Source organism: Myodes glareolus, chromosome 6 (genome assembly GCF_982192425.1).
Source record: "Myodes glareolus chromosome 6, mMyoGla1.1, whole genome shotgun sequence".
Classification (NCBI taxonomy): domain Eukaryota; kingdom Metazoa; phylum Chordata; class Mammalia; order Rodentia; family Cricetidae; genus Myodes; species Myodes glareolus.
The window spans coordinates 2073596-2101007 of NC_142031.1; the positions used below are offsets into that span (position 1 = coordinate 2073596).

Consider the following 27412-nt stretch of genomic DNA (forward strand, 5'->3'; position numbering starts at 1 on the left):
CCAGTGGTGTCTGTGTACTGCTCTCTGCACTGTGTGGGGATGTGGGGGCCATTCCTTACTGTGTGATCACTTTTGACAGTTAAATCTTTAAAGAAGATGTGAAACTATTCTCTGGGCACAACATGGCCACTGCTCTCTCTAATCTAGAGTAGTTGTTATATGTTAGGACCCATGCTCCCTTGAAGTGGGAGAGAGAACTCAGGGGCTGTATAATAAGGGCACCATTGCTTCCATCCCTGGGGATACACATGCAGTTAACAGTGCCAGGAGGGCGAAGTTTTAGTTGCTCCTGGTCCTGTAAATGACACCAGTCTTGACTCTGGTGGAATCCTTTCTTTGGTCTGTCCTTAGAGCCATAGGGGTGAACAGTATTTACTCGTGTCTGCCAAGAAAATGTTAGCATACTTCCTTAAATTTGAATGCTGATATCCGTGGTGATTGTACTTTAATTAAAAAAAATTCAAATGCTGAGTAGGGATTCGTAAGTAACAACTTTATTAGGGTTTGTCACACATTGTAACATTCATCTTCTGGTAAGGTGAAAGGTAATGTTTAAACCTCAATATATATGCCCAGCACCATGGGCTCATCACAGGGCACTCCACAAGGCAGACATTCCCTTCATCTCTCAACCCCCAACCTGTCTCGATTCTGGACACTTTGTAATGTGAGTCACACGATGGGTGGCCTTGAATGACTGGTGTCATTCATTCGCGGTGTTTCTGAGGTTCATCCTTTCATAGCATGGGCCAGTGTCTCATTCCCTTCGGAGGTCACACAGTACTCTATTGTACGGATGTCCTGCCTTTTGTTTACCTCTTCATGGCTTTCAAGTTCCTTGGTCATTTCTGCAAGGTTAAGCTTCTGTAGAGGTGTTTTCCCTAACTGTACTCATTCCAAAGTCAGAAGAGACCCGAGGGACCCTGGACAATAACCGACAGCTGACCCAGCTCTTAAGAGAAGCCTTGCTTTCTTCTTCCTCAGCTGCAGAGTAAAACGTTCTTGTCACTTAGACCTGCTTCTGCTGGGCTCACACAAGGCAAGACCATTTTGATGACCCGAGACAAACAGAAGAGAAGAGCAGCCAGGATGCTAGAGAAAGGTTGTGGTTGTTATTTCTTGCAAAAAGCGAGTGTGCGGACAGACAGAATCACAGAGACACAGACGGAGACACATATACACACAGAGACACACACACGGAAATACTGATCTGACTGGGAAGGCAGCCTTCAGTGAATGACATCATGCCTTGAACATAAATCTTGGTTTGTATGATTTATTTATGTTAAGAAAGCCACATATGAGGCTGAGTTTTCAATAGCTTTGTTTAAGTGATAGTTTTGCCTTTTCAGTGAAAGTTGGAGCAGTGATAAACAGCTCCAGCTGCAAAAATTAAAGGCGGAAGGAAGCCAAGGTGATTATTACAGAGAAATGCTGAGTGGGGAGGGGCATCTGGCCCTTCCATCCTCAAAAATGAAAATTACCCTCTGCCACATCGTGCCATGAACAATTACCTGCTGTTTATTAATTAACCTCTTTTAAAAGTGCCGCATTGCTACAAGAACTGTTATTTCTCTAATGTGAAAACTGGCTTACTCATGCTCACTAGAACCATGTGTCCCATGTGGCCCCGGCTTCATGGTCCAAGCTTTGTGAACACTTAATGGACACTGGTTTTTTTCCCCCCAAGTGATACATTTGATAATTAAACATGCCTTACTAGAAGCTCAAATATAGAATATACTGGTGTATCAGAACATGACCTCAATGTATTAGTCCTATGGTGAGCCCTCCAAAAGCTATTGGCTCAGAAATGAGGCCTCCCCTCTACCCAGATAGCCACACCCCAGCCCTCAGATGGGCTGTAGAGAAGGGGGCTCCTGATTGCCCATGGAGTTCTGGACTCAGGAAGCACAGAGCCCAGCTGGCTGAGTTTGTTTGGTTCCAGGCCAGCCTGAAGCTGTGGGGGTGGGGTGGGGGAGGGGACCTGTGAAACCCCTGAGAAGTCCACATTGAGTGATCATCTGCCTCCCTCCCCCCCCCCCCCGACCGTGAATCCTTGCACATGGCTTCCACTGCCCTCTTTTTGTCCGGGCAAAGGGCTTCAGCTCTCAGAAGCTCTGAGGACAAACCCTAGGTTCTGTAAGAGGAATTGAAAAAGTGGCAGGAGGGAAAAGAGCTCCTACCTCTGCTGTCCCGTCAGGGAGCTGAAGGGGCTCCTGGGAGGTGCAACCCTCCCTGGAAGGCTGTTGCCAGGGAACAGGAGTTCTGGAGAGTGGAGGAGCTGATGGAGGGTCCCAAAGAAGTGTGATCTGACCGGGTCACAGCTTCTTCTGCCACCCCCACCCCGGCCGGCCCCAGGAGAACAGTTGTATTCTTGTTCCCATCCTCACAGCTCTGCCAGTTGAGGGCAGGGATGCAAGAAGGCTTGGGGGTGTTTAAGGGACTCTTTTCCTGGGGAGGCATAAACATGTGCTTCCTCCTTATAGGACTCCAAAGTGACCCTGAATCCCACTGCAGTCCAACTTGGGGAAGCCAAGAGCACAGGTGAGGGGCTTTTTAGAGTATGAGAGACTCCCGAAGCAGCTGCACCGCCAGAAACTTCCCCATAGCTGTGTAGACAGAATCGCCCACCCCACTGGTCCCACAGTCTTTATACTTTAGATATAAAGTATCTGAGATCACCTGAAATTAGGGCAGAACTGCATACAAAACGTAGGAGTGGTCAGAATCTCTGAAGATGCAGGTGCGCGGCCCTCCCAGCTCTCACCTGTCCACAAAGCCTGATCCCTGGGGTCTCTTGCAAGCAGCCAAGCTGCTTTAAATGAAAATGGCTTTGTGCTGGCTTAGAGGATAGATTCTTCAACAGAGGGCAGGATCCAACCCACCTTTCCTCAGTAGACAGCATCTCTTCTGCGGATCCTTGATGTTTATCTGTTTCTGTTATGAAAGTCATCTCCCCCATGCATGAGGAGATGCTCAAGATGAGACCCAGTAATTTTCACCCAGGTCCCTAGGCTTCCACACACAGTTAATCCTCATTGAGGTAGTATGGAGGACTTTGGAGACATGGTGCCTAATGCAGATATGTGTTTTTTCTTTCTTAAAGAGCCTCCTGCCAAGCAACAAACAGTCAGGAGCGATGAAGGCAGGATGCCAGAGAGGCAAGGTCACAAGCCAGGTGAAGTCAGTAAGATTCACTGCTGCCTCTGTCCTTCTGGGCTTGGGGCTTGGGCACAGGTGGAGAGCAGCCACCTTGCCCCTGGAGGACATGGGCCACTGAGTTCACCACCTGTAGTGACCCTGGCAGAACTGGTAATTTTTTTTCCCAGCCTCAGGCCATACTGGTCTCTGCCCTTTTCTTGCTGATTCCAGAGCCACTGTGGTGCTGTTATTGGTTTAGTAGAAAGCCGCCAGAGGAGGGAGGAGGCAGAGTCGGTTTGGGCATCTCCCTTTTGCTGTCAGTGTCTGGATCAGAGATTGGGGGTGGAAGGAAAGATGAGACGTTGTATCACTTTAGGGAGCCCCTTTCCCTTGCTGGCAAGGACTCCCACCTCCCACCCTGAGGGAGTTCTGTGGTAGTTGAAGTCTGGGCTGGGTCCCTCTCCAGTACCCACCACACAAGCCAGGCCAAAGCAGCCAGTGGAAGTTGGTGATGTGCTTGTGTGTATGTGGGGAGGGCTCGGAGCAAGATCATCAATCGGCTGTTGCCCCCACAACCCTATTCAGACTCTAGGATTTTGAGTCCTGGATAGAGAGGCCTTGTTAATTTTTCTGGTAACTCTATCCTTGATCCCCAATGAGGACAAGAGCAGAACAAATCTTTTCCTGGGTCAAGAGGAGACACTCTCAACTCCTCCGCCCAAAGAAAGGAGGAAGCCTAGAGTGCACAGGGATGCGCAGATGGCCCCAGAGTCTTAAGAGAAAATTTTTCTCCGATGGAGCACTACTTCTGTTGGCCTAAAACTGTGGCTCTGGAGGGGAGGCTGCGCTGTGCCTCCTGCTAGTCTTCAGCCTGGCCCGCAACTAACCATTCTTGCCTGCCAATCACACAAGAACTCTGAAGAGAAGTGGTCCCAAGTCACAGAAGGGTAACCTAACTGAAGGAGAAGAAATACCTCGCAGCTCCCATCCAACAGTTGCAGCTGTGGGGTGCAGCGCCATACAAGTTCAAACACAAAATTTGGTTTCCAAACCGAGTGTGAGCTCTACGGCCCGTCTGCCATTGAGTCAGTAAGTAGTAGGTGACTTTGCAAAACGAAATGTAGTTTCGGATTCAAAATGAGCTACACTGCATTAGTTGTTTTGCTCTACCTAGCTCTGGACGTCGCCAGGGTAGGGAAGGCAGGCTCCTACTCCGCGGCGGCTCCAGAGCCTCAGCGGTCTCTCCGTTTGTTTTCGTTGATGTCTGGCCCTCCCTGCTCGCGCTCGCTAGAAGCGGGAGCATCCTCGTGTGGCAGCGCTTGGAAGCCACGCGGGTGCCGCTCAGGCGCAATGGGCTCAGCTCATTCCTGGGCTCCTGAGCGTTACCTGTAACGAAGTTGCTGCTGGTGAGCACGGGCGAAAAGAAGGGACCTACTAGCTGCAGTGCTGCGAAGTTGGGGATAAGCGCACGCCTCAAGGACACAAGCAGCGCAAACCGTAGATCCAGATTCGTTAGTGGATTTTCGAAGGTTTGCGGATCGAGAGGGAAAGCGTGAGAAACCGATTCCGTTTATTGCTCCCGGTGGCCACAGCCCCAACACAGTTGTAAAAGCCCGGGGTTTCTCCGCATTTGATCCTGCACGTGGTGCTCTCCAGGCAGAAGGAGTCCTTGGGGGGCTTCCATCGCCTTCTGGAGGCATTTTCGAAAGATATAAAAGCTAACTCCCTCCTGGACTCAAACGAAGAGGACAAGGGAAGTCAGTCCCGATCTCTCATTGTTTTACTACAAAACAAAACAATCTCCCGACCACGTCCTCACTGCCGGCACTGCCAAGTATGCAGGCAAGAGGCAAATTGTCTCCTATACATCACCCCAGCAGGGACTCAGGAAGCGAAGTCGGACAGAAATTCTGCGAGAGTCTCCAGGCAGCTGCAGCACCCTTGCAAGGATGCTTGCGAAGGCCTCCAGGACATTGCCAATAAAGAAGGGACAAAAGTCACCCTGTGATCCAAAGAGGTCTGTTCTGAACATCTGGGGTTTGTTCAACATAGGCAAAAAGGTTATACTCCTGAGACGTCTTGGTTGAGAGTGTCCCACACGGACCAGGGACCCACTTTGGAACCTAGGAATTGGTATTGGCCCTGGAGGTCCCAAATTTTCATAGAGAAAACCCCTTGGACAGAAATTCCGACCACTGTCCTCATGTTTTCAAGGTCATCCAGGTCACATCGAGGTTCCGTGGAGCTAGGGGGACAGATGGGTAAAGAGGGGGGATCTGAAAAGGACTCCAGGAAGAGCGCATGCTGGGAGTCACTCATTTGGGACCACTTCAGAGGCCTGGGTGGGGACAGTTCCTTAGGTATTTCGTACCCATCCCAAACACCAGTCAGAACTAATCTGCAGGCAGGCAGGCTCCTTCTTGCCTAGAGCAGGAAAATGACTTTATTCCTCCCCACCCCCCTGCCCAAGTCTCTGCTCTGTTTTTCTATCTATGCATTGGTAACCAACCACCACCTCAAACAAAGACATGGAAACATGAAACACCTCCATGGTGAAGAGACCCTCATCTACCCGGGTTTGGTGGCCCATGTGCTAGCTAAGGGTGAGGACTGGTGGTGGTATTGAGATCCCTCCAGGGTCACCTCCAGCTCCCCGGGAAGCATGTGTGGCAATGGTAAGGAGAGGTGCTTTTATGTTCTTTGCTACCGGACAGTCACCACAATGGGACTGGGATTAGGCACGTGCAAGCTGAGTGTCTGGAGCATGTGGAAGAGTTCTGGGAGCATAGAAGAGAGGGCAGGTGACATAGAAAACCATAGTGGTCGGCACAACTAGCAAGGCTGCACAGTGGGCTGCGGTGAATTTCTGCCCTCCCCCGGGGGTGGTCTAAGAGGGGCAAAGATGCAGTTCTGACCCCAGTACCTCTCCAGAGGCTGGCTTCCTCTAGGAGGCCTGGGACAGGGTGTGGCGAAGCCAAGGGACCTCGTAGATATGGCAATAGGTAGGGACTTAGGGACTCAGAGTTCTCTAAGTGACTGAGAACCCTCTTCTGATCCTTCAGTCTCCTGGGATAATCGGTTCTGGTTCTACAGCCCTCCTTTTCAGCCCGCTATGAGAAATTGGTGGGAGTCTTTTCTCTAGCACACCCCTCCCCCACCAGCAATGAAGTTGGTCCCAGAACTTGGCAGTATTAGCATTTGTCCAGCACAGGGAGCTATTTGGCCAACCACACACACTGAGAGCAAAGTGGGCAGCACTTCTCATCACAGAGTCCATGGGCTCCAAATTCCCCAGAGCTTGACTCGACGGTTCTGAAAACATTTAGTAATAATCATCCCCCACAAAGGCCCCCTCCTTGCTCATGCTTGTTTCTCTAAAAAAATTTTCTTAGTGGGACGGAGGTACAGAACCGCCTCCAAGGGACCTGTGTCTGATTTCCCTTGCTTTTCCACTTTCACCAAGAAATTCCTCCATGTCTGTCTGACCTCTCAGCTTTTAAGTGTGACCACGCGGGGGCAGGGCCTGGCCAGAGCCACTGGCCTTTCAAGACCTGGAGGTACTGAAGAATAATTGCAGGACCTGGGGTTTTCCTTGGTCAGGAGGGAATCAGTCTTGGTTCTCAGACTTTCTCCCCAGGCAGGCCATCCCCTCAGCTCAGAGCAAGGTGGTCAGTAGACTGCTACTGCCCATTGCTCACACTTCCACTGGCGAGGGTCAGCAGATCTGGTACAATCTGATCAGAATTCTATGTCCTCCTGAACAGAGAGCGGGGAAGGGGGGCAGAAGGAGGGCTCCAGCAAACTCTAGAACACCCTAGAAGAGATCTGGCCTTTCTGTCTGGGGGTAGGTGAGGGTAGCTCTGGCAGTCTCCAAGATTAGAGAAAAAGAAGCCAGGGCTGAGCTAGGGTAGTGGCATGGCAGGGCCCTTCTGTTGCAGAGAGCTCTTCGAGTAGGTCTTTGTATCTTTCCACGGGTTCTCCAGATCGCCTTTGAGGTTACAGGTGAAAAAGGGATACCTGGGGGTGACCTTGAGCCCTCTCTGCTGTGCATGCCAGTCAGGTTAAGCCCGCAGGCTAGAGGCCACTCGGGCTCCTTCTGTCACACCGTGACCCCGTGGGGGTGAGCAGATACAGGGCCCTCCAAGACGCACCAGAGCTGCCGCACTGCCTTAGTCTGCCATGGAAGTTTCTCACCACGACCTCCAGAGCCTAGTACAGGAGTGGATCTGTGACTCAGCCCAGGTAGAGAGACAGAATAAAGGAGAAGAGTGAGGCCCTTCCACAACAGGGCCTCCATCTGTGCAGCCAGCTGGGTGCAGGGCTAGGCACCCAAAGCTATAGGCTCCTCCGAGACATTTGAATCTCTGCAGGGAAGTGACGCCTCTGGCAGTCGGAAGGCTCGGCACACTGCTGCAGCTTTTCTCTGGGTAGTTTGGGCCCAGCAGCAACTCTCCATTGGGTGAGCAGGTCTATAGGAAGTACTCTCTGGGGACTGCAGTTTTAACGGGGTTCGGCGTGCAGATTTCAGTACTCGAAGGCTGGTTTTACTGCACAACAAAGAGGGGTTAAGGATGGCGAGAAGCCCCACCTGGGAGGCAGAAAAGACCCAAATGGCGCCTACCCCTGCTAAGGCTCAGGTGACACCGTGACAGATCTGAATCTTGTTGCCTGGAGGGACCTTGGTATTCGGGAAGGGCGCCCAGGGCAGTGACCCAGCTCCAGCAGCGCCTCCGTTTGTTTCCAATTCAAACTTAAATTGTAGCTGTACTCTCAGGAGGAATCCACACTCACCCCATTAGGCCTCTTAGTTGGGGCCACCCTGCTCTTGCCCTGCCAGGCCCCTCGCCGGCCTGAGCTCCGAGTCTGAAGTCTGCAGGAACAGAAGCGCCAGATCTTTTCTAGCCCGCACTCCTCCACCTGTGCCTCGGGTTCTCCAGCCCAAGACATACCTGGGCCGGGAGAAGCCGGAGGGAAGTGTCGGGAAAGGACCCCGGCTCCCGAAAGTGGCCTAGCTCTGGCGCTTCCGCACTCGGTACTCACCTGGGGGCCGCAGTCGCAGCCCAACGGGGCGCGGAGACCGGAGCGCAGCGCACGGGCCCACCCCGGAGGCGCAGAGGTGCGGGACGCCCCGGGACGCCAGGGACAAGACGCCTGGCTTTGGCACGGCCGCCCCCCGACGCGGGGCACGTTGCCCTCAGCCGCCGCGCCCGACCGAGGACCGACGGGTCCAGCGCCGCTCGGCGTCCCGGGCGGTGGCAGAGCGCAGAGCTGGCGGCGCCTCGGCTGTTTGTTTTTGAGCCTCGGAGCCCGAAGCTGCAGCCACGGGGTGGGGGCGAGGGGGAGGGGCGGGGGCGGGAGGCCCGCGGGGGGCGGCGGCCGGCGGGGGCTTCGGAGGAGCCGGGTTCTGGCGCACTGGCCCCGACACCCCCTCCGCGAGCGCAGGGTGCGGGCGGGGACCGAGGGGAGTTCGGGAGGAGAGCGCAGTGGGGCGACGGCGAACGAAAGCTTTTTAATTAGTAATAAAACGCAATAAAACGCAGCAAAACCAGCCCGAACCCGCGTCCGAACTATCAGCGCGTTTGTGGGGAAATCCGAGGAAGTCGCGCAGAAAACCGCAGCGGCCAGTCTCCTTCTTGGCCCGGCTTGGGGCAGGAGCTGCAGCGTTGTGCGGGGCAGGGCGGGGGGACGGTCACCTCGCCTCCAGGGCTACCTGGGTCCTTTTAAAGTGTCCAGGGTGCGGGCCCCGGGCGGGAGCGACGAGCACGGAATGTTTTCTTAAAGGGCCAGTTCCGAGCTGTACTGAAAGGGGGGGGGGAGGGGGGAGAGAGAGAGAAGTGAGGTGAAGACCGAGAAGGCATCGGAGAGCCCCCCAATCCCGCGCCGAGGCGGCGGCGGCGGCGGCGCGACGAAGAGGATGATGAACACATTGCAAAGTTTTTTTGGCCCCGGCGAGGGGTGTCAGATTGAGTGCTCTGTGCGCATGTGCGAAGGTGTCCAAACTGACAATGCTAGGGAGATGAAGATAGTGTGTAGCTGCTTCTGGGCTCAAGGAGGAGGAGAGAGATTCCGCGAGCCGACACCATGCGATCCAAGGCGAGGGCGAGGAAGCTAGCCAAAAGTAAGTCTCCCGCGCTCGACCGCGCCGCGTCGCCGGGCCCGGGCCGCGGGACCGGGGTACCCGGGCCAGGGGTGCGCGTCGGGGCGCGGTCGGCGCGCCTGCCGCTCCGGCCCCCGGTCGACCGCGCGGCCCGGGGGCTGCTCCGCCTCCCGTGCTCCGGGGCGGCCGGGCTCGGCGCGGAGGCTCGGGGCGCCCGGGCCGCGCGCTCCCCGAAGGCGCCGGCCCCCTCCCCGCCGAACCCCCTCCCCCCCACAGTGTCAGGCGCTCGGGCCCGGGAACCCGAGGCGCGCGGTGGGGGCCGGGGAGGGGGGCGGAGGGGGAGGGCCCGGGGTGGAGGGGAGAGAAAAGCGAAAGTTAGCGAAAAGTTGACGAAAGGGGAGAGTAACTTTTCCTCTCGCTCGCTCTCTCCCTCTCTCTCTCCGAGTGGCTCTCAGTCCTGGTCAAATCATATTCCGGGCTTTTGAAATAGTGGGCGCTAGAGCACCGCCTTTGGCGTCCGCCAGCCGGGCTCAGAGGAGGGAGACCCCGAGCCGGGGAGGGGGCGGAGGAGGGGGCGCGGGCCGGCGCCCACCCGGCTCCCCGGGAGCAAAGGCAGGGTTGACGCAGGCAGGACGGCCACAGACGCTGGGGAAGCAACATGGAGACTTTTTCCTGCGCTCGGAACTGTGGTCCTGAAGTTTATTCCCAAGTGGTGCCCCGCGTGGTGGCCGGCGCTCCTCTGTGACTCCGGCAGTTCGCTCGGATCGTCCGGTGCCGGTGCCTCCGGTAGCAGGGTCCCACCCGCTGCTTTGCGACCCGCCGCCCTTCCTCACTTGACCTCGCTCCGACCCTCCCGCGCACGGTGTTCCTGGAACCCGTGAGGCCCAAAGGGACGAACTGCCCCGGCGAGACTGCCAGGGCCCGGGTCTTACTTTCTCTTTCGCTCCGCCTTGGGCCGAGCCTGGGGCTCTGCGCGCAGTCAGCCGCGGGCCGGTCCCCACCGCAGCCCGCTAACTCTTCTCCGTCCGCACCACCGCTACCGCGTCTCGGAGCAACCCGCGTGCCCTCCTAGCCCGGTGCAGGCGCCATCCGCTACGAGTCCGGCCGGGGGCTTCGGCCCTTGCAGCCAGCAGGTGGGGACCGGCTGCACCGCGACCGGGGAAGCACGGCTTCAACAGACCGGGCCACGGTCCGGCTACAGCGAAGCGGTGAACGCTGTGCGCAGAGGATACGAATCGCTCATCCCTGCCGCCCCCTCCTCTACTGCGGGCCCGCAAAAGGGGTGCCCGGCACGCTGACTCGAGGTCCCTGCCTGGTCACCAGGCCATTCGGTCTGCCCCTCCAGGGCTGGATCCTGCCTGGCTCGGCCTCGCGGCTTCCAGAGCCGAACTCTCAAAGCATGAGCCCAACGGGTGTAGGATTTGCGAGGGTTTCCGAAGCCAGGCACTTTCAAATCGGGACCCTGCCGAACTTGGCCCCACGGCGGCCTGGCTGCCTTAGGCCGCGTGCCCACCCTACAGGGAAAAGCAACTTCCAGCCTCCGCCAAGCTTCCCTGAGCTCTGCGGTTCGTGGCCCCTCGGTTAGGAGCCCCATTTCCCGCCGAGTTCCCTGGTCAGTTGCCCTTGACCTCGGCCTCCTGGGCCACCCATGACCTCTGACCCCTCTTGGTGCGAACAGGGCCCGTAGTTTGCTAGCGGGTACGAATGAACTGTGTGCATACTGCGTGACTATCCACGACGCACGGAGCGGGTGTGCTGTGTACTGTTAGAGTCTGGTGTGCACCGTGAGCATTTCGGAGTCTCAACCCCCGGCTGCAGGCAGGAGTGATCAGGCTATCAAAGAGGAAGGACCCAGAACTGGAAGCAGAAGAGTAAAGCTACTGAGTCCTTTTGTCGCCGCCTTCGCTGCAAGCGAGAGACTGGCTCAGCGTACCCTGCGCGGCCCCGGAAACTTCCCAGAGGTCCACAGCCGGTTGGCGCCTTGCTGGGCCTCAGCTCTCCGCCTGCTCCACCTCCAGGTGGGGAAGGTTACCTGGCCCAGACCTTACATAGGATCGGAACGGGCTCCTGGCCTCAGGCCTTCCCTGGAGGCAGAGAACTGGAGGACACAGCCGGTGGGGAGTGCACTGTTTAATCTGTTGGCCGGGTGTCCTTAGAAACTGCCCCCAGACGCTTACCCAGAGTCCCCGCTTGGGTGCCACTCTGAGACCCGGTTTCTGGCTGTGTGACTTTATTACTGCTACCACCAAAGTCGTCCCCCTCCTCCCCCGTAAGAAGGTGGTTGAGGCAGCTCGGGATGGAAGACAGTTCAGGGCCTACTGAGGACTTTAGGATTTCATTAGACAATATTTTAAGCAGATGTGTGGCGAACTCCTGGGGCACCTGACTCCATTACCTGAAGCAAGGGTGGCAAGCAGGCACTCTGCCGCCAGCCTAGCTGCTGCTTAGGCTGGCCAGTGGGGTCAGGGAGTAGGGGCAGGAGCAAGGTCATGGTTATTCAGGGCTATCCTTAGGCTCGGGGCCCTTGAGCTGTGACTGAGGCTGTACTGAGAACGGAAGGATAGCTGGGCCGATGGTCATGACCTCAGGACACAGGGCTTGGGGGGCCTGTCCCGGGGTGTGCATCTTGAGGTGTAATTTCGTTTGTATTTCTTGGTGCTACCAATCCAGACCTCTTGTCTGCATGACTTGCTCAAGCTGGGCCTTTTAGGTGACCCACTTGAAAGAAATGCAGGGGCCCAGAGTAAAGACTTAGGTTGAGCTTTCTAAGGAGAGATAGAGGTGTCTGAGGCGCCCTACCCTGGGGACTGTGATTCAGCTCATGAGAAACCTAAGCCTGAGGGTGGGCAGAGTGAAGACAGTCCAGGGCAGGGGTTCCCTTACTCAACTTGGGCCCGTTTTTGGCCAGTAAGGCTGTCCTGGCCCTACATTTAAAAACGAAATTCTTAGCAGTAACTTATTCTTGCGACTGCTGTGATCCAGGTGGGCAGGAGGGGGCTTGGTTGGTGATGGTGCCCTCTTGACCTTCAGTAACTACAGAGCATACATAACTAACACAGCAAAGCTGCTGGGAAGCCCACCAGAGCCACATGTAGAGACCTGATTTCTGTGGAAGCGACAGATGCTGTGGTCCCAGGCGCCACACATTCCACTCTGCTAGGTGTGGGGCTTTGCATGCATTGGGTGCTGAATTGGTAATTCCGTGTAATATATGAAGCAGGTTGAGTTGAAGGACTGAAGACCCAGCCCAAGGCCTGTGCCCTTCCCTGTTGAGACAGACAGGGGCCTAGGCTGTCTGGTCCTTGCCCTTCTATCCTCCCCAGGGAAGTGAGAGCCCAGGGAACAGTCCTTTCTCCGTGGTGACTGACGTAGTGGCAGGAACCTGGAGGTGGGGATTGATTGTCTTGCCCGCTTTAGGCGAAAGGTGGAGCCCGCTGGGTAGAGGGGCAGCTGGGGTGCAGGGCTGTAGGCCAGCATCCCGAGGCTCTGTGCTGTGTGCCACAGGCCTTGCTTCTGCCACCACGGGTTGATTTTTAGAGGGATCCATCGAAGACCTGGTGTGTAGCATAGGTCTGGCTGAAGCCAGTTTGTCAAGCACGTGCTGTATAGGTCTCCCCTCAGGCTGTATGCTCCAGGGTCTTTAACTGCTTCTCCAGCAGTCTGGAGGTCTGGGAAGAACAGGTGCAGATTAGACCTAGCCCTTCCCAGTCCTGAGTTTCTCCCACCCCCAAACCCTACCTGGGCAGTGCTAGGGACAGAGAACTAAGTTCTCATTCTCTGTGTAGAGGCTAGGTAAGGGTGGCAGTGAGCCCCCCGCCCCCAGGCACTGCCTCAGCTGTGACTGCTTACAGAGCTTGGAGCTTCGGTGGAGGCATGATTAGCCCTCTGTTTTATTCAATTAGGAGGCAATTAGGGATCCTTGGGGGAGGGGGCTGGTACTGGTAATTAAGGTTATGTATAATTAGAGTTACAACAAAATTATCCTGGATTAAAAAATCTTTTGAGTAATTTCGTTAAAAAATTTCAAAATGGCATTAAATACGATTTATCAGGTTTTGAATCGAAACCTGAAGCTCTGGGGGAACGATGTTAGCAATGTTAGCGCTTTCCCTCAGGGAAGAAGTTCCCTGAGATGAAGGGAGTCTCTGGGCTTTAGCTTTGCTATAAAGGCAGCCTGGGGTTGGGAGTGCGGACATTCCAGCGGCCAAACGCCAGATCCTGGCACCTGCTGGGGAAACTCTTCTTCAGGTGTCTCCCAGCTCCTACTCACAAAGTCAGAGAGGACTGTGGAGCCAGCAATAGGTGTCTGCACTGCACAGACTTAAAGCCTCTGACCTAGACACCATGGCAACCGTGCTTTTCTACTTGGGGGCCACCTTCTGGCTTCCCGGGTGTTCCCGCCTGAATTTCCAGACCCTTCCACCTGTCCCCAAAATCCCCAGGGCAAGATCTCTGTCTGTAGCGGTCCCTTGACTCTCCCTTAGCCAGCCTGCACTCTAGAATTCGTACAGGTGTGCCCGCCCACCCTGGGTTTGAACTGCAGTGGGGAGAGAGATCTGGGAAAACAGGGTGGCCCGGGTAGGGTCGCCTGCATTGTGACTTGCTCAGCTGCCGGTCTGTGTGGCACCAGCCTGGGTACAGACCCTCAAGGTGCCCGTGGGTGCCCTTCTGCCCTCCTGGGTAGGTGTTGGTCCAGGAAAGCAAAGGAGATAGTCTGGAGCAGTGGGACACCTCCAGAGGTAAGCGACCCCAAATAGGCGCTAGGTGCGCAGGAACCCAGACTGTTGCTCATGAAGTTCAAGACCTTCAGGGTTTCTCGGTGCGGCACTGCAGACTATAATTCCTTCCAGAGTGGTTCTTTTTTAACTATTTTTTTTAACATGCCAGAGTTAAAGCATTTCAAGTCCAATGCTTGCTGTGGTCTGTTGATTCCATGCATTATAATCTGTGAATGTAACTGTCAGATTTATCCCCCACTTCCCTGCATATTGGAATCCTGTTTGCTCAGACCTGGACTCCCTACCCCCCCCCCCCAGGGAATGACTGTATGGCTTGTTCTCACCTGGTTGTGGGGACCCTCTCCAAGGGCAGATTCTAGCTAGCCAGTATTGGACCAAGGATGACCTTACCTACACCCTCATGGAGGTGTGGGAATACCTGCTTACCTCACCCCCAGTCTATAGGGGGAAAATCCACTTGTCTTTCTCAGGTAGTTAGGGAGATGTGGTACCCCCTCCTGTTCCTGCTGCTGTCACCAGGAGACTTCAGCTACAGGACTAGTTAGTGCAAGGTCTCCTCTACTGGCTGTTGTTCCTCGAGGCAGGGACCTCATGGCCAGAGTCGCTGTGACCACTCTGGGCTCAGAGTGCCCTCCACTCTAGTGGTCCTGAAGCCCGTTCTGACCACTCCCTGTTCTCAGGTCTTCTTCTCCCTGGAGTGCCTCTCATGAGGAAGAGGAACAAATGCCCTGAGCCAGTTGAAGATAGGAGTGCCGGCCACTTGAGATACATATTTGTTTAATAGTTAACATTTTGTGTAAAAAAGGGGGGGAGGCAGATTCTGGTGAAGGCTTTGCTTATTTTATATCCACTATAACTATTTCTGTCCATGAAAATTGGCTTAATTATATCAATGGAATGTTTCTTTTTCAATTCTGTATGCAATTAGTCCATCTTGCCGGCTGCAATTTATTTTAATAAAAAAATAAACCAGTGGTGTGTTCAGTTCCTCGTCCCCTGGGGACAAATGCGATTGGTGTGTTTAATTTCATTAAGTACAATGTGGCCTACTGGAAAAAATGTCTGAAATCAGCTTTATGCAGCTTAAACACTGGCATTTGAAACAAATCATTATTGCATTAGCTGTCATACTGGTAATTCTAGAATCTAAGAAAAAAATATATTATGGCTGTTTTTATAACCCTTTGCGAATGCACTGTTAAAATAATTTATAATCATTTTAAAACATGGCTGGTCCTAGTGAATATTTCATCTCCTCTAAATATGGTTCTGTGTTCTCCTGTGCACATTCACACATTCCCGACCCCAAGGGCTCGTCCCTCAAAACTGAAGTAGTAAAGCCTGTGTTTAAACAAACCGGATGGAGACTGGATCTCTTTCTCATTCTGGCCCGAGCCCCACACTCGAGAGTATGGGCTGTGGACACACAGTTGCCGGAAACCCACTGTGGCCAGAGGGTGCTCCATGGGGCAGTTGGTTCTTCAGCCTCTGCCTCAGGAGGGAAGGAAAGTCGATACATATCTGTGCGCAGGACTTTATAGGCATGAGAGCAAAACGGTCCATACCCTCGTTTCTGAGCACAGCAAGCAGGGATGCTCTGTTCACTCAGAGAGCAAGGAGAGCGCAGTTCTCAAATACTGGCTTTCTACACACATTTATGGGGGTGCAGCTGAATAAACTGGGGTGAGGGGCGATGCATCAGAGAATGAGGCTTGCTCTGGGTCAGTGCTCTGTGTGTGTCTTCATGTAATTGTGGCAGATCTCCATTACCTGTGGGAGAGTCCTGGACTCGTCAGGTGAGAGGAGTTGGTGAGTGACATCGACCCTTTATTCCTACCAGAGTGAGGTGAAGCAGAACCAGAGGGTCTTGGAGAGAGTGAGCCGCGGGTGGTGAGGGAGGGGGGGGGGCTCTTTGGGTTCTTGCTTCTTTCAGCCTCTGAGTTATGCTTCCAGGTGGTCTGAGACAGTGGTGGAGGCCCCTTCAGTGGCTGCTCTCTTGCCAGTATAGTAGGGGCTCAAAGGATGCATGTGCATGTGCGTACGTGTGTGTGTGTGTGTGTGTGTGTGTGTGTGTGTGTGTGTGTGTGTGTGTGTGATGGAGCCTGGCTGTCTCGTGTGGCCTTGGAGTCAGTTCCCTACCCAGACAGAGGCAGGAGAGCTGGGGCTCCTGGGGTGGTGGGCCTGTGTCCCTTTCTCTCATAGGCATGGCTGTGAGACATTGTCAGGAAGGAAAAGCAGGAGGTGACTGAGGAGGACATTGGGGAGCAGGGCTGCTGGGGTGTGAGGTTCCCCAGGCCTGGGGATTTCCTAGGTAATTCTCCTTGGGCCTACTTGATGTTTTGTTTCTTTTCCTTGGCCTCCTGATTTACCTAGACAGAATCAGGCAGACTTCATATTTTCCCCTTCAGATATAGACTATAGTCTGTATGAATTCTGATATTGGCTGATGGTATGGCATTTGGCGGGGAGACACAGCCGTCTCTAGGTCCCTTGGTCGAGCAGGCACAGAGTGTCTGGGCTGTGTCTGGTGTTGGCCTCCCCAGATCCCTGGCTCTGGGAGCAATCCCCACCGAAGTGACCTCCGTAGGCCTGCAATTTGCTTTCCAGCCGGTCCACTGTCGAGTTGAGAAATAAGTGGCTTTGTCTACTTTCCTACTTTAGAAAGAATAACAAAGCCAGATGCTTAGTGCCAATATCTCAGCCTGGCCCAAGAAGCCCTGGAGGCTACCCATGAGGCTTCATGGGGGCCTCGCCTGGCCTCCCACGCTCCCCCTCCCTCTGCATTGCACAGGCTTAGGGGAACATGCTGAGGACTCGCTTCCCTTCTTTCCCGTGCTGTGTGAACTGTCTGCCCTTCTGTGATCCCCGAGCTCCCTGGCAGCTGGGATTCGCCAGATAAGAGGTGAGAATGCCTCAGAGAATAAAAGTCAGTTCTAACTTGGGGGAAGCCTTGCAGCATCTGGATGTGTCTGACTCTGCCCCAAGTGTTTTAACTCCTTGCCTCCACCCCGGGAGGGCTGCCTCGAAGGATCCAGAAAGGTCCAGTGTATTGTTTGGCTGGTGCTTCTGCATAGGGGGCTGTGGCCATCAGAATCATACTCACGTCTGACAGGGAATCGGAATGACAGCCCCCCCCCCTTTTCTATTGGAAATGGCTTTGTCCTTTTTCAGCTTCCTACCCTGGAAGGCATAGAAGTCAGGCCGAGTGCAGACCATCCCTGTCCGCTCAGGCAGCTGTGAGTGAGATTCAGACTTGATCACAAAGTCATGAGCACTGTGGGCCTCACTCAGCTCCAGCAGGGTCCTGTTTTGACCCCTGCCATTTAGCCGTGTCCTGAAGTAAACCATAACACAGATCGTACAGCATTTCTTTCCTTCTCCAGCCCAGAGGCACAGGTGTCTGGGCCTATTGTGGACCTGTGCGTGCAGAGGGAGGGACTCACCACATTCGAAGTTGGGCCCCTTCACCCCTCTCCCCCACCCCACTGCCTTTCCGTCTCAGCTTTTCCAGCATCACATCTGCCTTTGGGGCTGAAACAGCTGTTTGCATCTGTCGGCTCTTTCCTTATCAGAGGCCTCCCCAGGTCCTGCCGGGGTGGGAGTCTTTAGTTTGCTTCAGCAGCTCCATCACTCTGAAGTCCTGCTCACCTTTCTAAGGAGCGCAGCACTGAATCTGTATGTGCTGGGCTCTGAACTTGGTTCACCGGGAGCTAGAGAACCTTCCCCGCAGAAAGGAGACTCGGGAGCTCACTCAGAGAAAAGACACTGCTTTTAGTTATGAGTGCTCTGTACCAGGTACTGCCTCTGGGTCTGTGTCTCTATGTCCAGTCTGTGCAGGTGGGCAGAAGGCCTGAGCCAGGCCAACAGCTTCTTGACCTTGCCTGTCTTATTGACTCTGACCAATGTGGGTTGGTGGAGGATGTCTGGGCCCCACCTCTACTTCACCCTGGGAGAGCCGAGTGGAGAGAGAAAGGGAAGGAGGTTTGCTGGAGAACCTCGCTGCTTCTCCAGCCCCTGGGCAGGCAGGGCCTCAGCATCTCGGCAAAGAGCAGGACTGGGTCAGCGTGAAGAATGGGTCCCCAAAGCGACTGGGACTCTTTCCTGCGATGCAGTTTTAATCCCGTGTCTATATTCACAAGCTGACAGTCGATATTACACCAAAATGCAGATTTACATAATAGATTCCAGTTGCTCCTTGCAGCCAGGTCTCCGAGGGAAAGGGGCATGAATTGAAAAGACTCAGACATTTATATCTGCCCAACGGGCGGCCACAGCCTCCTCAGAGAGGCCCAGGCACATCAGTCCATAAAACATTTAAACAAAGACTGAAAATTACGCTCACCGGAGGAGCCCAAGTGGTGACCACAGAGAGACCACGCAGTCCCGGGGCAAAGAGGAGAACGACAGAACTGCCTGGGAAAGCCTGGACATTAATCTCCAGCACCCCCATTGCCTCCTCCTTCCCCGGAGTCTCCATTGAAACCCCACACGGAGGAGAAGCCTCTGGGCCAGAATTGACGTCTTTGGCGTATACCGGCTTGATGGCGTTCCAGGCCACTTTAGGAAGGGACTGTAGGACAGCCCTTTAACACACTGGCCACTCTGCCAGGTCAGCTCCAGGGTCAGCACATGGGGTTCCTGGGTTGTCAGCATGCAAGCAGTCAGCACACTTCCTACAGATTCTGGGTCCTTTGTAGACTCCAGAGAATGCCTACTGACTCACATAGGATAGTATGGCTTCAGGTGGCAGCAGCCAGCAGAGACGTGGCCTGGCTGTTGTGGGGGGATGCAGTGGATGGGGTATGCCACCATGCTCTTTGCTACCTGCATATCTGAGTCAGTGGCTCCCTGGGAAATACCTGGTCTTTCTTCCAGGTCTCTCTCCCAGGCTCTTATTCCTGGAAGAGCTGACACATTCCTGAAGTACCAGAGTGTGCTGCTGGCCAGAGTCAACAGTGCCGGGAATGAAGGTAGCTCCTAACGTGGCTCCTTCGCCTGGCAGACACGATGAGACTGTCTCCATACAGCATGTAGTCACGTCAGGTGTGTGCGTGTGTGCTGTATGCCTGCACACACACGTGCACCAGTGTGCCAGGGGAGGTCTGTTGTCTGGATGAGATTGATGCCATCGTTCTATTTTTCAGAGACATCACTTGCTCTCCTGCCCACTTAGTTTTGGGGGACCCTGTGCCCTTAGGTCTGCAAGGTATGGGGACAGTTGTCAGCAGCTGGTGCCAGGTCTGCCCCCAGAACTGCTTGGCAGCTGATTGGTGTGGGAAAGGAAGAGAAGCCACGGCAGTCTGTGAGTGAGCTCTCTCCGGCACGACTGCGGCCCCGAGGTGAAACAAAGAGGAGTTGGGGTTGTTTAGACAGTCTTAGGACCCTGGTGCTCACGTTGAGAAAAATTACAGAATTACGCTGCCGGTGTCAGGTTGCGAGATAATGACGTGTCTCTGTGTGAAAATATTAAATTGCAATAACATGCCGTGTGAGTACCCCTTTGAATAGGGGATTCGGTTCCCAGCTCAGACTGAACATAAGCTAGTGACTGACAGAATACAAATGGTGTCATAAGGCCCGGGGAGGGGGAGATTTACAGCTGGCTCTGGTCTTATTGATCGGTCTTTCTATCTTGGCCCACCTCGACACTCTCTTTTAATGAAACAACTTGATGATGCCGCTAATTACTTATTCATCATGTGAGCGGGAGGAAATGCTATCGGAGACAGATCAATCCCCCCCACCCCGGAAGTGATTTGACATGATTTAAAATATCATGGTTGCTTTGCTATGCTGGGCGGTGTCCTCAAACTGCCCCAACTTCGCTATCTCATTTGTGCTGCTACCCCGTCCATTTTGTGACAATCCGGAGGGCCTGCTCCCACGCCTGCAGCCTGCACACAGGCAAGTGTCAGCATGGGCCGTTGCTCTCTCTCTAGCGGGGCTGACTTAGTTTGGATTCAGTGCAGAGGTAGGACCCTGGATGGCTCCTTCCGGGCGGGCAGCAACCAGAAGTCAGCATGGCAGGTGAAAGACTTCTAATGTCTCCGTGGAACCTGTGGGAGCCGGGTATCTGCAGTGAAAGCCTGCATTGATCCCTAACGCTTGAGACTTTCCAAGGAGCGTGTGTACGCACGAGCACACCGTGGAGGGGCAGTTTGGTGGCTGCACATTTGGCTGAGTGCCCTTAAGACGAAAGTTCTATAAACCGTGGAAAGTGCTCAGAAGCCTGGGCAGATAGCCCTGGGAGACACTCTCCAGTTTCAGCACTGGGAATCAGAATTGCAAAGCAGAGGCCCTGAGTTTTAACTTTCCCTCCATCCAAGGTGTTAATCTTACCTTCCCAAAGGTGAGGTAAAGCCCCTGAAAGCAGCGGCTTGGAATTGAATCCCATCGCTAATGATGGTGCCAATGACCTCAAGTTCAAGCAAACTCCCCCACCTCCAGCTGCACCTGGTTCCTGGCATCGGCAGCCTCCGTAGGGAAACCCTTCTTCTCTCTTGTCCCAGCTCTCTTGTGGCCTAGGGTTTTAGGTTGCCTCCATCCCGACAGACTACCCTCGTTCAAAGAGGAATAGGAGCTGGTGACCATAGGTGGGGGGGTAGGAAGTGAGGAGCCTGAGCCCTCCCTGAGTTCCCCTCCCTGGCTCACCAGACAGAGTGTGGCAATATGAAGGAAAGGGAGGATGCAGCCCCTAGTCTGTCCCCACCAGGATCTGGGTAGATGTGTAGTCTCACCCCTGCCGGGGGATGGGAAGGAGGGGTACGTAGTAGTCTCCTATCTGTGAGAAGGAGAAGTGGCCAGGGACAATCCCAGCAAAGCTACTGTGGCCATGGCAGAACAACCAACGGGCTCTTCGATACCCTGGTCATGTGTTGGTCACCAGGGAGTGGTCATAGCCTGGCCGGGGTACAGGGAAGGACCTTTTGAGGGTCAAACCGTACAAAACTGAGCCAGTCAGGTTAGCTGGTCCCCTTCTTAAGGTCCCCTACTGAATACATAAAAGGAAAACTTAACACCAAGGACTACGGTCTCCTGTCTGACCAGAGGGCTCCAGGGCCAGCAAGACCTGGGAAAGAAGCCAAGCTCTGGAACCTGCTAGGGGTGGGGAAGACCCCATGAGCACCACTCCCAATTTACAGGTCATCTGCCATTTTGGTGACATCTCTGAGTTGAGTCAACCATCTTTAGCCTCACAGATGGCCCCTAGGTTTTATTTTCTGAACTCAACACAGCGTTCTACCACCTTGGTTGACATTGGTCAAAATAGTAAGAACTAGATGGCCAGGCAGCAGGCTGGCCCTTGGGCCTTGGCACCTCTCAAAGCGATACGTTCTGCTATCTGTGATATTTGGGATCTAATGGGTGCCCCTGTAGGAGAGGGCTAGCTTGACCTGTGTCAGAGGGGCAGTGGGTTCACCTCTCCATTTGGACATGCCCTTAGGTTGGGAACACTGCTTCTGTACCTGGAACTTAGGGTGATGGAATGTCAACTGTGGCTTTTAGGGAAGCTCAGGGTGAGGCTGGGTTTAATTGCTAGAGATTAAAGAATTCCCAAGAATTCATCTTTCATCTTAATAAGTGCTGAGGTGGGGAGTATTAGCCATAGTCCCTAGGCTCTCAGCCCTGCAGGTCAGTATCTGGGTATTCAACCTCAGACCCCTTCCTGGCTGAGCAAAAGGCCACAAGTCAATGCAAATTTCTCCTTCCCTGGGGGCCTGAGATGAACCCTCCAGACAAGACACAGCCAACGCCCATTTTCCTTTCTGTTTCCTCCAAACGGGCAACACATGAAGGAACAGACTTACCTTCTCTACCTCAGTGCCTGGTGGTGCTGGCAGAGGGGAACAAGGATGTGTGTGACTGAGCTGGTGCCCCAGAGCTCTTTGGAGGCGAAGTTCCCGCCCTCATCTTTCCTCTTTCCTGGGGCCCGACAGATCTGAACATTACAGAGGAAACATGGAAGAGGCCCCCGTAAGAGGAGCACAGAGCCCAGCCAGGCCCTGCTGTGGTAATGACCACAACACTTGAACAATCCTTGTCCTCAGGGGCAAGGTTGTCATTGTTAGCAACTACGTTAACTTTCCAGAATGTTCTTTGACTAAGGGAAGGTGTGTGTGTGTGTGTGTGCGCATGTATGTGTGTGTGCTTGCAGAATTGGGGAGCCTCCCTGGATTTCATGTCTATGTGAACACACTTGTACAAAATAACCCGGTGAGTAGAGTTCAAGTGACCAACACTCACTGACCGAGTCTCCTGGACAGAACCCATGAAGGATGCCCCACTGTCTAATGGCTGGTAGTTAGAAACCCAGTGTCCTGTGCCTATGTTAGTTCTGGTCTGGGATGGAAGGAAACCTGGGAAGGCCAGGCTGTGGACAGTTGGCATGAACACCTGATGGACTATCTAATATGAGGCTGGCAGGAAAGAAGTCATTGTTGGATTGGGGTCCATTGCAGACAAGGCTCTTCATTCTTCCACAGAAGACCACAGGTTCTATGCTAACCTTTTGCTGAGATATACCAGGGCTCTTGTCACCTGAAAAAAAAAAAACGACCAAAAAAACTAGACCCTGTACCAGGACGCAGTGCCACTGCAAGGGAAAGGAGATGGCATTTAGCATCCCTACAAAGAGGGGCAGGCTCCAAGGCTCTAGGCCTGAGCTCTCCCTTCAGGGGTCACCTGTCATCAGTGTTCCCAGATTGTGGGAGGGATGTTTATCTGAGCAACACAGTTTTGCTGCCTTTGCCCCTCAATTGTCTCACTCGTGAGACTGTGTCATGCTTCAACCTTGCTTAGGAATCTGCTTGGCAGTCAGTTTGTGTGTGCACTTGGGCACGTGTGAATGCTTGTGCATGTAAGGTATCTGCCGGCACATGTATACACTACCTAGCACACACACAAAGTGCATTAATGACATAGGCTTATAGAGATGTAATGGCGTAAACCAGACACAGGGAGACCATTTTGTCAGGTGTACAGGAGCCTTGCTCAGGGAAGTCAGCTAATCCTGGGTTTCCTCACCCCCTAGGCTGTGGACAGAGCAAGAGGAGGGTGCAATATGGGAAAGTTGGTTGTGAGCTTCCTGAGGGAGAAGGTGTTGGTATCTGTTGAGATATGATATAGGCCTTTCCCTCCTCCTGCCTCCTCTTATTACTGGGACCATAGTCTTGGGGGGCTCTGATTTGTCACGGGGGGTATCCTCCTCAATCACGGCCCCCTAGATCTTGTGTCAGACAGACCAGAGCAGGGCACAGGGGTTGCCTCTGACCCTTTCAAAGGGATATTCGATCTGAACCCTGGGGCCCAGTAAGAAGATTCCAGCAAACCCAAGAGCTCCCGACTGGAGAAAGCACTTTCCAGTGTCCAGACTCTGGCACGAGGCCCTTTGTGGGATTATCTGCCCCCCTGGGAGGCACGGAATGCCAGGGTGAGGGGCCATGGCAATGGAGAGCCGTGCAGGTTGCCGATAAAGCGGGCTGCTTTCTGTGACTGCTCTGTCTCTGAAACCTGAGGTGCAGCCCCAGAACGGAGGCCACTGTCCGGGGACATTTGAGCCAGGGAGGCACCGTCCATTTTGCACTTGCTCTTGAGAATTTGATTTGAAGCCACATCTGCCTCTACCCAGGGCTCTTGTCACCTGAAAAAAAGCCCAAAAAGCCCAATGTGGATAGAAAGACCTTCAGAAGGAGCTGGGAGAACTTCCCTTGACAATTGCTTCAGGCATCTCTTGGAGCATTTAGGCTGGGTTTGGTGGACACTGTGGCCAGGGTAGGCCTACTCTTACACGGGTGTTGAGAAGCCTAACGGTCCTGTGGAGTCTCCAGGCCCCATTTTCCTTTCTGTTCTTTGTCCTTCCATATTTATTAGGGGTAGCTTAAGGTTGTATCTAACGCCCCTAGGCTGGAGCTCAGGGCCCATCTAATCTTCTGGAACGTGTGTCCAGACTCCCTATCTGAACATGCCTGTGTACTGAAGCCTCACGAAGAGAGGTGTTGCTGAGGTCACCCGTAACCTTGCTCAGAAGCTGACAGGTGCTTGGGACCTGGTAAAGCTGCAGTCGTGGGGACTAAGCCTCTGTGGAGTGAAGTCATCCTGAAGCCGAGAAGGTAGCTTTATCTTACTGCCAGCACGGACGGGGAATACCACAGAGGTGTGGCGTTCACGCTCACAGAATAGCTACAAACCACTGTGGAGTGACGCTATGCCCACCCTGAGAGGTCCCTCAGACTGTGGAGCATCTGATCTAAGAGTCTAGCTGACAGTGTGTAGCATAGGCTTGGGGTCAGGCAGACTGAATGGGTCCTGACACACCCTCTTTTAAGCTATATGCCCCAGCTCACAAGCCCCAGGATCTCCATCTTCCCAAAGAATGACATGCCTTGTGAGCATGCCTCAAGGCAATCCTGTTCAGCTCCCCGCTCAAGGGCTTGCTCTCCTGGAGGCCAGGATGGAGGATTCAGTAGATGGTCTCATGTTGTCTGGGTTGACTTTTAGGGTCCTAGAGTTGGCAGGTGGCAGCTCTTTGGTCAGATTCCTTCCCCCAAGGGTTACCGGAGTCTTGCCTGCCCAGTGCTGCCTCAGGCGTGACAGGTGAGCACTGTGTGGTGCTGTGTGCTTCACAAACATGGCCATGTTGACTAGATGCTGGTAGAGTCTCTTTTCCAGAGCTCAGGCTGACTGCAGTGGCCACAGATCTGGCCCAGGTATGGCCCACCACTCAGTCTTAGCATAATTCTGGGGCCTCTGAATAAGTTCAAGGACACTGGCAACCAGGACCCAGTGAAGGGCACTGGACAGGGGCCTCTTGCCCAGTTTTTTTCCTTCTTCTTCTGGCTCACACATCAGATTCCTTTTCTTCAGGACAGAAAGGTGTGTGGAAGCCTGGCATTTCTTCAGAGTATTTGATTCTTATTGAGTCTTTTTGCACTCCCAAGATGTTTGCCCAGGTAAGGGTCCTGTGCTGTTCCAGCCAGGCCATGGCCTAATCCAGCTCCATCTCTTGTTGCCTGTTCAGACTCTAGGCTCCTGTGTTTCCACCTGCAGCTGCTATTGAAGGCCAAGATTCCTCTCGCCTTGATCTCTGTTCAATGATGAAGGAAGGAGCCCTGACACACCCAGCCAGAACAGTAGCCCAGGACGGCTATCAAGGACTTTCAGTCCACGTGAGAGACTCTAGACTATCTGGAGTTGCTGGCATGCTTACTTCCTGGGCCTCCCAATCCCCCGCGTCACCTGCCTCTTTACCTGAGCATTTCCTGAGCTGAGCTTGCTCAGCAGTGGCAGCTGCAGCCGAATGAGGGGTCTTCCAGGGCTCTGATGCATACAGAGCGGGTACCTGCTGACCCAAGGCCAAGGTCCTGGTTCTCTACTTGGAACTCTTTGAGCAGAGATTTTTTTTTTAGCTTCTGGTTCTTCTACAGTGGCTCAATTATTTGAAACTAGGGAATAACTCTTAGCTCACTCTATCAGTGTTTACTTTCTTTATTTTTATGAATTATTATAGCTGTTAATTAGGCAAAAACTTTGTGGAAATGTGTCAGGCTTGGAGATTTCCACACCAAAAAAAAAAAAAAAAAGGAACCTTCCCGTAGTTTCCAGGACTGGAGCAATCAAGTGATGGAATTCTCCTACAGCATCATTTATCTTCAATGACTTTTTTTTTTTTTAAGGAGGAAAAAGAAAATCTGAAATCCAAGTCCTCTGCGGGGCAATACCCGTGTGCTTGCAGGGAAAGCAGAAACTAACTCTAAAGTAGAGGTGCATTTCTGTCCTTCATCATGAAACTCAGCTAGCCTTGCACTCTGGGGGGTGTCATTCAGCCCCAACCGGAGTTGTGGGCCCAAGCAGGTGTGGAGAGCATGGCCGGGTTGACGCAGAAGGCGGGATGAGAGTTCCTCTGGTCTTTGCCACAGAAGGACATGGTCTTGGAGCCCGGTCTAGCTACTCCTGGTTGGGCCAGGCTTGACGGTAAACTGTTTCCCATATTAGGGTCAGGTCAGCCATCCCTCCTAGTGTCCCACAGGTGACTCAACCTCAAATGAGGAAACTCAATTTTCTCGGGTTTCTGAGAGGCAGTTTGTAGGTCAGAGGTGAACGATTTTGATTCCTTTGTCTGAGGAGGGTTGGGGGGAGTCTTTAGTTTCAAGATGGTTACTCAGACACGTAAGCTTCATGTTCCGAACCATCATACGAAATGCCTGGTGGCAGTTGTCACTGTTTCCCCAGAAGCTACCCCTTGATCATGTGGCCATTCATGTAGTGTATTTATTTTTACCTTTTTTTTTTTTAAAAAAAAAAAAAACGACCTTGAGATGCCTTTGGACAAGTTCCCGGTGATTGACAAATCAGTTTTTCCCTTGAGAGTCACATGTGTGGCTGTGGTTCTAGGTAACGCCTCCATTTTGAGGACTAGAAGTGAATTTATTCTTGGGAAACCTGCTTTCCTTCTCCCCGGCTTCTTGGCGTTCCCGATGCATTCTTTCTGTTGTCCCCATTCGGTTTGGTAATGCCTCCCTCACCTTCCAAAGCCAGCCCTCAGCGGGGATTTATGAGCCCGTGATTCTAACAGGATTGTCTATTTTATGTTTTTTTCCCGGACTGTGTTGCTTGACCTCAGCCATGTCTCTGGATACAGCAAGTCTGTGCTGGAGTTTGAGTTGAGAAATCTCCTCCTGGAGGCAGAGGTGGGGCTCAGGAGGCTGAATCCCGGCAGAAGCAAGGGGCCTGAGTCACTGGGCTCAGTTCTGAAACAGTAAGAAAACCCATCCACCTTGTCCTTTCCCGGTGCTGAATCAGAGAAAAAAGCGCTCGACTCCGAGCAAGCCACAAAGACAAAAAACCCCAACAGACTTTTCAACCCTGCGTGTTCTTTGTGTGTTTGACCCACTGGTGGGGTAGCCCAGAGTGTGGAAGGGAAATGTCCCAGGGAATTTTCCTTCCCGTCCTTCCTCATGGCTAGAAAGGACTGGGAAATGTGGGGCTGGACCACCTTTCTGCTGGCTTCTAAGTCCTGTGGGAGCAGGCAGCACTCACTAGGCAGAGAAGGGAGGTGGTGGCTGCCCCTGTTCCCCTTCCCCTTTTCCTACTTCTCCCTACTTACATGGGATTCATTTTCTAGTTCAGAATCCCAAGTCCACTCCACACAGCTTCTGGAAATACTTGGAAATGTGGGTACTTCTAAGAACTGCCTGCTCGGCCCCTAGCCACTCACTTACTAAGAGAATTTGCAGGCCTGGCTGGTTGGAGAAGAGGTGTGGACTCTGGTAGCATGGAAAATACCTACAAGCAGGTACCTGGCTGATGGTCAGACCTAAGTGTGGACTTCTGGAAGGTCCGCGTGTTCTCCTATCCGGCCCTTGGCCCATGGGCATTACCGTGCTTTCCTGGGGCTGTGAAAAGATGCCAGGCCCTGTGCCTGGAGAGGTAGGCA

The 27412-nt window shown here is 53.6% G+C and overlaps 2 protein-coding genes across 10 annotated transcripts in view; one reads left to right on the forward strand and one right to left on the reverse strand.

Moving 5' to 3' along the window:
* Positions 1 to 472: 472 nt before the first annotated feature.
* LOC146894058 (uncharacterized) lies at positions 473 to 9071 on the reverse strand. The gene is made up of 4 exons (XM_085690114.2): positions 9026 to 9071; positions 8701 to 8799; positions 8185 to 8530; positions 473 to 7691 (listed from the first exon to the last, which is right to left on the reverse strand). The coding sequence occupies exons 1-4, from the start codon at positions 9069 to 9071 to the stop codon at positions 7466 to 7468; spliced, it is 717 nt and encodes a 238-aa protein (XP_085546240.1). The 3' UTR covers positions 473 to 7465.
* Positions 8979 to 27412, forward strand: part of Prdm16 (PR/SET domain 16) — a 316131-nt gene continuing 297697 nt past the window's right edge. For 7 of the 9 annotated variants that reach the window (XM_087906788.1, XM_087906791.1, XM_087906789.1 and 4 more), the window contains exon 1: positions 8980 to 9262. In XM_087906788.1, the coding sequence (XP_087762914.1) occupies positions 9226 to 9262 (37 nt within the window). In that variant the 5' untranslated portion in view covers positions 8980 to 9225. Of the gene's footprint in view, positions 9263 to 27412 lie in introns of all 9 variants that reach the window. The other 2 variants (XM_087906796.1, XM_087906797.1) reach the window with 2 other exon arrangements.